Consider the following 11060-nt stretch of genomic DNA (forward strand, 5'->3'; position numbering starts at 1 on the left):
GCAAGCGGTATTTCCAAACACACAAATGTTCTCAAACAAAAGCCCGTTAAGTGCAAAGCATTTCTTGCAATATAACTGCAGACCATTTTTTAAAGCAAACCATATATGTATATATATATATATATATATATATAATTATTTATTTTTTTTACAATTGAATATTCCATATTTTCGTAGCAGCCATTGTGTTTAAAAATAAAAATACAATAAAAGTCAAGTTGCAGACTAGGGATAATAGAGCTAATAAATCTTATGCAGCTTTATTTACTTGTCAAAGGTACATTATTGTCATGTTAAAGGTCCCATGGCATGAAAATGTCACTTTATGTAGGTTTTTTAACATTAATATGAGTTCCCCCAGCCTGCCTATGGTCCCCCAGTGGCTAGAAATGGTGATAGGTGTAAACCGAGCCCTGGGTATCCTGCTCTGCCTTTGAGAAAATGAAAGCTCAGATGGGCCAATCAGGAATCTTCTCCTTATGAGGTCATAAGGAGCAAGGTTACCTCCCCTTTCTCTGCATTGCCCGCCCAGAGAATTTGGCCCACCCATGAGAGAGACATCATGGCTTGCAAACAAGCAAAGCATGGCAGTTGGTCAAGGCCACATCCCCACCCTCCACCTTGCCCCCCCCCTCTCCTCCTCAATAGCTACAGACACAGAAATGGCACATCCTAAGGAAAGCTCATTGTGGGACTGGCTTTAGTGGCTGTAATTCTGCTCCAAGGCTGAATTTCGGGAAAGAGACTTCGGATACAGTATTAGGGGACCACTAAGGTCTATATAAAAGAGACTTCAGATACAGTATTAGGGGACCACTAAGGCCTATATAAAAGAGACTTCAGATACAGTATTAGGGGACCACTAAGGTCTATATAAAAGAAACTTCAGATACAGTATTAGGGGACCACTAAGGTCTATATAAAAGTGTGATGGTTGGGTTCGGCTGGCTGTGAGTTTCTGTTTTGTTTACTATTCTTTGGTTTAGTTCTTGGTTGGTTTTTTCCTCTCCTGTGTTGTCTCGTTTGCCTCTCTCTCTCTCTCTCTCTCTCTCTCTCTCTCTCTCTCTCTCTGCACCTACTCTGCTCTCACCTCCCCACCGCTGCTGCCAGCTGACTACACACTCCTGCTGCCAATCAACAATCACTGCTCTCCCGCCACACACACCTGCCAGCCATCTCCAATCAAGACCAGTATTTCTACCCCGGCTCAACAGACCATCTCCGCTTGATTGTTGCTCCAGTCACACTGGTGATATACTAAGCCCCACTTCTCTGAGAGCTTCGTTGTTTCTCTGTATTCTCTGTCTGTTGTCTGACCACTCGCTTACCTGTTGTGTCTCTTTCTTCCCCAGTTGCCATCCTCATCTTCCCCTGTCGTCTCCAGTCAGCTGGCTCCACCACGCGGACCCCCTCTCTCGGCACCCTGCTCCAACCTCTCCTCGCTCCCTCTGCTCTCCAGGCCCAGCTTCTCCCCCACGGCTCCTCGGCTACGGCTTCCCTGCATACGTCCACCCTCCAGTCCCTCTAGCCTTCCCTCAGCTGCTCCCCATTCCCGGCGTCTGCCTCCCCGCTTCCCCTTTTTGTTTTCCCTTAATAAAACACCTTTTGTTGTGAGTCTGCGTTTGGGTCCGTTCTGTTCCGCATGTCACAAAAAGAGACTTCAGATACAGTATTAGCGGACCACTAAGGTCTATATAAAAGAGACTTCAGATACAGTATTAGGGGACCACTAAGGTCTATATAAAAGAGACTTCAGATACAGTATTAGGGGACCACTAAGGCCTATATAAAAGCAACCAAAAAGGGGTAATTACGGTATTTCAACCTGGACCCTATTTACCCATGTTTTTGTATCTAAGTGACTGATGTAATGTTATGTCATGTAAAATAAGTCCGTGATTGAGTAAAACCGCTGTAACCGGGAGCCAGGATACAGGCTGCAATGTAACCACTCAGGGGCATTTGTGCACCGTCAATTTCCGTCCACTAAAAGTTCTGTTTTTGCTGCTGACAGGCTCAGATTATTATTCTGAGGGTCTGACAACATGATGGAAAGGATCCCTTCAGAGATAGCAGTGTTTTCCATACATTGATATATTAGTGGCGGCCCGCCACACAATCAATGTTGACCGCCACATACTGCCGTATTCTCTCTCTCTCTCTCTAACACAACAGACCCTACTCCTCCGTGCAGATTAATTAATGCCATTGATAATTCTACACACTCCAATACAGTAATGTAGGTGGCGGTATGAGCCTTAAACTTGGTTTGCGATCCGCTAATTAACACACAGAAGAAGAAGTTGCTTTTTCCCCACATCGATCTTTTCCCCCCCGCAGAGAAGACGGCTAGAGTCGATCCGGACTTTAATGGTTAGTATTATGAAGTTATTACCGGTATTTATTCAGGGTTTTTACTGCATAGAGAAAGTTTTGGCGCCTCCTAAAGAGGTTTTAGCCAGCGCCAAAGGAATATCACGTGCGCCAAAAAGTCTGATTTTCAGCTGCCAGCCAGCGTTTGCTGAATCCGACTGTTTCGGACTCTCCCGGTGACCATGCTGCTCTGGGGACCGGCAGGGTACAGCAAGAAACCGCTGCTGACGGACGCAGAGCTCTCCATCCGCCGGAGCTCCGACTGCAGTCTATCAGTATTAAACTGAGACTGTAAAAATAAAAACGTCTTGTACGTCGCGTTAAATACTTCCCCCCGTGTTTTGGTACAGTTCATTTTAACACCTGATGTGCTTTAGCGGCATTGCCCTGACTTCCCTGAATATGCGGAGACGTGGTCTCGCTCCGCCTGTTCACGTAACAGTACCAGTTAAACTGTATTTCACACTGGGATGGTCACATTTGCAACAATCTGCGGTTCACATGCATGCCGAACTGTAGGGGCGGTCTGTTACTCTACATCACGGACATTTATTTATCAATATTTCAAAATAGAAAACATTACACTTCATAATGTTTTGTATTCCTAACACTATTGTATTATTGTACAAATTAGCTGCAACAGTAATAGCAGTTACCTTATGTAAGTCACTGCTATATTTTTCAACTTTGTTATCAAGTGTAGTCAGATGTGAAAGCCCCCTTCCCTTAGCATTATACCATTAAATAAAATTGTGACCTGCAGAATTTTGTATAAAAATATTTGCAGTACAATTAATATAAGAAGTCTGCATCTCTTTACGCCCGTGCACCCCCCCACACCCCGGGTCAGCTACCACCACAAATAGAATCTAATTCTGTGGGAAACACTGCAGAGGCATAATTTAAAAGCGTAAAATCCTTTTTGTTTGACCAGAAACAGCTCTGAAATCGCCATCGCCAAACTCCACCAGACTCCATTTAAATAAACAATGCTTTTAGCGTGTATAGAGCCAACATATTTTCACATGTAAATCTGTAAACTCTGTTTTTATTTCAACCAAACCAGAGTGGTGGTGGTTGGAAAAGAGGAAAGACGACCGAAAACTGCTTTTGAGAGTTTTATTTTGCTTCGGTCGACTTTGAATGAAGTGTATTTTACGATGCTAAAATGACTGTTTATTTACATGGAGTCTGGTGGGTTTTGCGAACGCAATTCCGCGGACGTTCTTATGTTTAAAATAAGGATCTTAGTCTTTAACAGAAAGGTCGACCTCCTTAGAAATCCTTTCCACAATGTTGTCAGACACTTTGAGCCTGAAACTGCACTTTTCGTGGACCAAACTGAAGGTGCACAATTGCCCAATAACTTACATTGCAGCTTGTCGATTGCAGCGGTTTTGCATAATACTGGACCGATTTCAAAAATGTCGGTCCCAATCAGTCACTTACAGAAACCGGTTGAAAAGTATGCTTTGAGAAATGGTCGGCAGTTATGTGAAGGATGCACATTATGAAAGTGAGTTCATTGTAACAGTCCTGTGCTGAAACCGCTTTCTATTATATTATATGCTGCTCCAACCTTTACAGCGGAAACATATATTGATTGTCTGGGCTGGAATATAGCTTTCTTAAACAGTTTGTAGTGAAAAAAAGGAAAGGAAAGTAGTCAGCGTAAGACTATACAGATAAAAAGAGTGTCTCTCTTCTCTTCGGGACTTTAACAGTGTATATACAAATCAGACGGTGATGGCTTTCGGCTCTAGTCAGGTAAACGCTCTAGCAAAGTGGAAACAAACATAGAAATTAAACTTTCAGTGAGCGCACAACTAGCAATATTAAAACACGCACGAGACAAATACAAAAACTTGTTTTCCCCATCATGTTTAGTCAGAGAACAGAGTATCACGAGTGCGATGTCCGACTAAGGGACGAGACATTGAAACAAAGAGAGAGAGCCTGATGTATAGAGTCCCTTCTGGAAAAAGACACGTTTTTCGCCTCTTTTTCTTCCCATTAATTGTTAAATGAACAAGATTTGGTCATATCGAAAGGGGAGTTTTTCCTCTTTTTTCCCCCCCTCTGTACCTTCTCTTCTCTTCTAGCCTCAGCTGATAACTCTGCCATCCTCCTTTCAGAGGAAAAATCCAGATTTCTGGGGGTCCTGCAGGGTGAGGAGTGAGTCTGGGATGCCGCCGGTCGCCACTCCGTTCCCGTTGGGCATCAGACACGTCCTGATGTACGTGGCGTTGGCGGCACTGAGGAGGCAACCGTTCTCCAGCTGAAAAAGACAAAGTGACAGCACAATCATCTATCTTTTTCATGACAATTTCTGCTCATGAAAAGTCCCGTTTGGTTTTATAACAGGGTTCAACAATAAGGGTCGTCCGATGGCCCGGGGGCAAGTAAAACGCCACGTCGGGCGAGTGAATGTAATAACGCACTTCCACGTTTCGGGCATCATCGTATCATAAATCATGTTATCGATATAGACAAATCGGGGCGTAACGTATATATTAATGAATGTAAATCAGACTACAGTTGGAGCCCTGCTTCTGTCCCAGCTGAGAATGGTCTGGCTGCACTGCCTGCCTCCCCCCTCCCTCCATCCATCCCACGTTCACAGCATTAGGTAATGATGACTGTCAAATTGTAGGTCAGCGCCGCTCATGCTTGACTGGCCAGCCTGCCAGTATTTTTCTTTCAGCGACAGCCACTGACCCTGAAGAATAACAGAGGAGGCTGAATGGGGCGGGGGGATGAATGGATGCCTGCTGGGGTCGGCCTTATTCTATTCATTATTGCGCTCGTTTTTATCACTACTGCCTCTTTGCTTTTCTTTCCTCCCTCCAGCCCATTCTCTCATATTTAATTATATCTCCTTTGTTATCCCGTTGTGGAACACTTAACGCTGTAAAGAAATTAAAAAAAAACAAAAAAACAAAAAAAAAACAGACGGACGGACGGAGGGAGGAAAGATGCAGAAAATCTGACAAATCCTAATCTTGACTTTATGAAAGCGTCATGAAGACGTACATCATAAATGGATGATTTTCTGTAGTTTGAAGGTGATGCATTTGTAAAAAAAATTATTTCCCCACTGAGGATCAATAAACAGTAATAAATAAAATAAATAATAATAATAAATAATACATTTTCCCATTTTCAGTTTTGGTCCATTTAATGGAAATACAGTAACAATATCACATCATCGACAAAAGGGGGTTACTACATTCCTTACAAAGCAGAAGGTGAGATTGAAACTACAGCAGATCTTATATAACCTAAAAGCTTCATTATGTCAGGTTTCTAATCGGCTTGTTTAACCCTCTAGGAGGTCTAAGGGCATTTTACATTTCTTCTTAAAAAGGAACATGCTGACTTATACACACTTCGAACTACATTCTCAGAAGGCGAAGCGCTGCTACTTCTGCTATTTGGGTGGAGGGATTTGCTCGCAGCACCCGAGAAGCCCCGTGGTGAGGAGTTGAGGGTAACGACGGTGCTTTTCAGGTGATCACTCCGCCCAAGTAGCAGCAGTAGCAGTGCTTCGCCTTTCTGAGAATATAGTTCCCAGTATGTATACGGTTAGAAGATGGCTGTGTCTCAGGAGACCTTGTTATTTGTACACGCTGTGACTATACAAATCACAACATGTAAATAGGAACATGTCGGCGTTATTTTGTCACTTATTGGGAGCGCTAGGCTAGATGGAGCCAGTTACCTCCAGGATCTGTGCTAAGCTAGGCTAGCGGTGGGTGGGTCAGACAGAGTTACGCCACGCACGGAGATGAGAAGGGTTTGTATGGACTTATCTAACTCTAATAAGTCACCGTGTTCCTTTAAAGTCACCTTTTAAGGGTACTTACATAAAACTGGTTAGGGCTGCAGCTATCGATTCTTTTTGTAATCGATTAATCTAGCACTTTATCGATCGATTAATTGGATAATTTTGTTTGTGTTTTTAAACAACCAAAACAAATAATGCATAATGAAAATGATGTGGCTGTAAAATGATCAAGCATTGGCTTTTATTTCTCAAAAAAACAGAGGTATTTATTAGGGCTGCAGCTATCGATTATTTTAGTAATCGATTATTCTACCGATTATTCCATCGATTAATCTAGTAATCGGATAAGAATAAGAAGTTTTATTGAAGCGCAATAATTAACAATAGTTTGGTTAAATTTTCAGAAAAAGCAACATTTGTATTGCCTACATTGCTTACAATATCATCTCTCAAAAAACTAAACATATTAAGTGTATTTAAGTGCCATATTACATTGTTTTTAAAGATTTCTTTTTTCAAATGATATCAACCTCAAACTAAGGCATACATTAAACATACACAAACATTACATTAAGTTGTGCTACTTAACTTTCAGAACTACAAGTTTCAACCTGAGACTGATCTGTATATACAGTAGGCCTATATGTAAATATTAGTTATACTCAACCTATTTTCATTTATATATTTGATTATAATGTCACACAGCTCTGTTACACTTATGCTATTAGATCGTTGATCAGCTGTTTCTCCGCAGAGAGAGAGAGAGAGAGAGAGAGAGAGAGAGAGAGAGAGAGAGAGAGAGTCAACACGCCAGCACTTTAGATCAAATCGTAGTCACCACTACGTATTTTCTTGTCTTTGTTTTTGGTAGTTGTTGTGTTTGGTGTAGTTTCATCGTCCATACGACTCTGTGATTTACTTTAGTCGGGTCCACTTCGTGGAATGGAGGATTAAGTTAGACTCCATGTTTTCTGTTGAGATGCTGAAGCACTGACGTCGTGCTATCATCGTGCTAAGCTAGTTTGATTTTGCAGTAGACACACTGTACAGAGTTTTAGTTTTAATTACGTTTGAACTGATTCCAAACTTTGGAGACTTTCTGTCGTTTTCTCCAGCCTGTCTCTTCTCTTAGCCCCTCGCTATTTACCCTCTGGCACGTGTCGCCAGCAGCAGACTGAGCCGCGTCTGGTGTGCGACAGTAATAATGATCCGTGCGGAAACACCGTCCGTCAGCGATACAACGTTGGTAACACTGATTTAACGAAGCTTCGAGGCAAGTCATTTTGCATCAAGGATTTTTTGTAATCGAATTATTCGAGTTATTCGAGGAATTGTTCCAGCCCTAAAACTGATCCCTGTGTGTTTTCAAACTGTTCAGAACAAACTCACTGTATAGTAACGCCCACATTTGTTCCAGACCAATGTGTAAAGAGATATAACGGCCCCTAAAGCTATAAAAGTTCATGTCCGCTTTTTGAAATTTCTCAAATCTCTTGAGAAAGCCGTTGTTTTGGTGCTTGAAATGAGTTTACAAAAGTCTTGGGTTCCCAAAAGCAGTTTATGAAATAGTAAAATTGGCTTTTTGAGTAGGAGTGCTGGACTCCCCGGTGCGTCTTTTGTCCACGGAGGGTTCACCCACAGGCAAGACTGGCCTTTGTCAGAGCTCACCGCTAAGTTAACAATGCAGATTTGTTCCACAGGGCCAGAAAAATAAACCAGGAGGTGCCATTTGTGCGAGCTCCGGATACATTCCTGGTTTGAATTGGCGAGGTCTCATTACCTCGTTATGTTTTACGATGGGGGATTTCTCTAGACCTCCAGCTCTGTGCGTCATTGTACTCTACTAACTGATTAGCGTTTTTTTTTTGTTTTTTTTGAGGATGACATTCCCCAGCCCTCACTGCCCTGTCATTACTGGGAAAAAAGTTTTTAAGTGGACTTTAAAGACTTCCACCCCCCTGAACATTATAGTCTCATTAACCAACACAAATAATGTTACTAGGATCTGAGTTTATGCTAGAACGATATCCCAACTCATAGAGCAGACATTCTTAAAATGTTCATTTATGCATCAACTAATTTAGTTCACATTTTATCAGGGCTGCAACTAACAATTATTTTTTTTTCATTAATCATTTGGATCATTAAAAAGTTAGGAAATGGTAAAAAAAAAAAAAAGGTCCCATCACAATTTCCCAAACGCCATATTGACGTATTCAAATTGCTTGTTTTGTCCGGCTGACATTCAGGTAACTTTAACAGAAGAATAATCAAAAACAGGAAATATCGAGATGCTGAAACCAGCCATTTTGGCAGAAATAGTTCAGGGCTGCAAGTTATTTCTATATAGGTTTGTTTTTTTATCATCATCGCGATATCAACTGGCAAACTGGCTGCGACACATCATGAAAAACACTCTGACTTTTTTGTGAGTTGAAAAATTCTTTTAGTAAGACTTTACTTGAAGGTATCTACATAAGAGAGACATGACAGTGTCATGAAAACATGACAGTGTCATGACACAGTCATGATACATGAACCCTAACCCTAACTTGTCATGACAAAAACCGAATGACACTCACTAAAAGAAGCGTTAGGTCATAAACGTTTTTCAAACTTTTTCATAATGTTTATGACACGTTCAAGACAGTGTCATGTCACTCTCATGTAGATACCTTCAAGTAAAGTGTAACCATTCTTTTTTTTAGCGCTGCCTTTTATGTTTGATTCAATGTTACATTTGTTCAATAAAAGAAAGTTGGAAATGATTGCCTTTCATTTGTTTTAAACTCAACAAGCAGGTTGTTGTGTTTTAGCAGAACACTGAAAGCAGCCGAACTGATAAAACTTTATTATCTGGTTATTTATCGCGATATTCAACAACAGTATCGCATATTTTCCTCATATAGTGCAGCACTGAAATAGTTGCAGACGAATTATCTATCGACATTTTAAACAAACCGATCGTCATCTTCAATCAAAGCTGTTGTCTGGCGTGTTCGTTTGAAGTCTCAACTAAACATGGTGTGTGATGAAAAGGGACCGAATGAATATGGTTTAAATGACAATGAGAATTCAAAGAAGAAATTAACGTATTTGTGAGTGGACGTAAAGGTTATTTCATGCATGTCTGATGCTGATAAATCACTGCCCGGTGCAAAAGCACACACACAAATAAACCAGAACTTCTCCTGAAAAAAGCGAATACAACCCCATTACTTATACAGACTCTACTGCAATAGATTGGAGTGGACTCCATACTCAGACTGTGCTGCTCTGACCCATCTCCCCCCTCGTCTTATTTACATGGCATGTCTGGTCGCATCACCACAGTTTACACTGAGCTCCATGCCAGCCCCAGGGCCTCTGTGTGCTGACTTGAAAGCAAAAAAATAATAAAAAAATAATCCATTTCCTGACAGTGAAAGACAACAGCGCGGGGTTGAAGGGTTGTAGACTCTGCGGCCCTCAGTTTGTTGATGTTGGCCCGGGCAACGCTGACTTCAGGCGTCGTCAGTGGGCTAGGATCGAGAGTTTGGCTCCCAGACCAAACAGTTCTGAGGAGAGCTGGCAGCTTGAGTCGTTTTGATTTTTGAGATGGCGAGAAAAAGAAAGACAGAACAGGGCTGACACAGAACAGAAGGTCTTAGTGGGACAGTTAAGGGATGGGAAAGCATTACTCACCTTTTCGTGGAGCAGAAGCCCTGTTTTCAGGGGGACCAGGATTATGTGGGGATGTCGTATGACTGGAAATAGTGCTTAACAGTTACCGCCCACTTTTCTGAACAGCTGTTCTCACTCCCAACATCGCAAAGCACTGACTCTTGGTCAGTGTCTCTCAGCGCCGTATACCGACGCAAAAATCACCCTTTGGCGTCTGTAGAGCAACAGCTCGACCGTGGCGCTGTAAGATGACATAGTATTAAAGGTGCAGTAGGTAAGCCTTACAAATAGAGATGCACCGATTGACTGGCCGGTGACCGGAATTGGACGATTTTCACGTGACCGACCATGACCGGCGACCTGCCAGTCAGTCTGACATATGCCGATTTTATGCCGGTTAAATGCACTCGGGCACCGCATGATTAACATCGCGCAACATGAGCGCACCGCCGCTCAATCAGCTGTTTATGAAATGTCATAAAGTCATAATTACAGCTCTGCAGAGCCGCCTGCTCTACTGAACTCAGGCGAACGGTCAGCCGCTCTCTCTCTCTCTCTCCCGTCTGAGGATGAACAACTGGAACATGAAAACCACACTCACGCGGGTCCCGTGAAATATGACAGCTACAGTTTATCGGAAAATAGTGTTGGGCACCCTGACTTTGATTAATTTACTGTTTATCAGACCCCAGATGAGACAAGAAGCTAACGTTAGCAAAAAAAAAAAAGAGCGACGCTGTATTCCTCCAACACGCTGTATTAACGTTACTGTTTAAACGTTTTCCAGGTTAGTGGGGATGAATACCGCTCCAAACCAACATTAAAAACGTAGAAATCTTCCCCCAGCGTTTAGTTTTGTTGCTAAACTGTGTGTAAAATGAGCGGTGACGTTAAATCATCTGTCTGACGTTTACGTTTTCAGGTAACGTTACTGTTGACCTTCAAACAGGCCTGCGTGTGTGTTTTGAGAAATATCTTTATACTGCAAGACTATATTTATTTTAATTTTTATATATATATATATATATATATATATATATATATATATATTTTAGTGTGATATTGGATGTGAGAAGAAGGAAATGGTTCTAACATTGCACTTTAGATGTGTGTGAATGTCCCACACCAGGAGTCATATGTATAGTTCTGTTTTATAGTGATTGATTATCTATTCAAAAAAATTTCGAAAGAAAAGATAGAAAATAAATATTTGTGTGTGCTGAAAAGTGGTTAGAAA

At 41.8% G+C, this 11060-nt stretch overlaps 1 protein-coding gene across 4 annotated transcripts in view; it reads right to left on the bottom strand.

Moving 5' to 3' along the window:
* Positions 1-4238: 4238 nt before the first annotated feature.
* Positions 4239-11060, bottom strand: part of LOC120554202 (aryl hydrocarbon receptor-like) — a 48568-nt gene continuing 41746 nt past the window's right edge. For all 4 annotated transcript variants that reach the window (XM_039792935.1, XM_039792933.1, XM_039792934.1 and 1 more), the window contains one exon: positions 4239-4651. In XM_039792935.1, the coding sequence (XP_039648869.1) occupies positions 4505-4651 (147 nt within the window). In that variant the 3' untranslated portion in view covers positions 4239-4504. The remainder of the gene's footprint in view (positions 4652-11060) is intronic.

The sequence above is a fragment of the Perca fluviatilis genome, chromosome 24, assembly GCF_010015445.1.
Source record: "Perca fluviatilis chromosome 24, GENO_Pfluv_1.0, whole genome shotgun sequence".
Classification (NCBI taxonomy): Eukaryota; Metazoa; Chordata; class Actinopteri; order Perciformes; family Percidae; genus Perca; species Perca fluviatilis.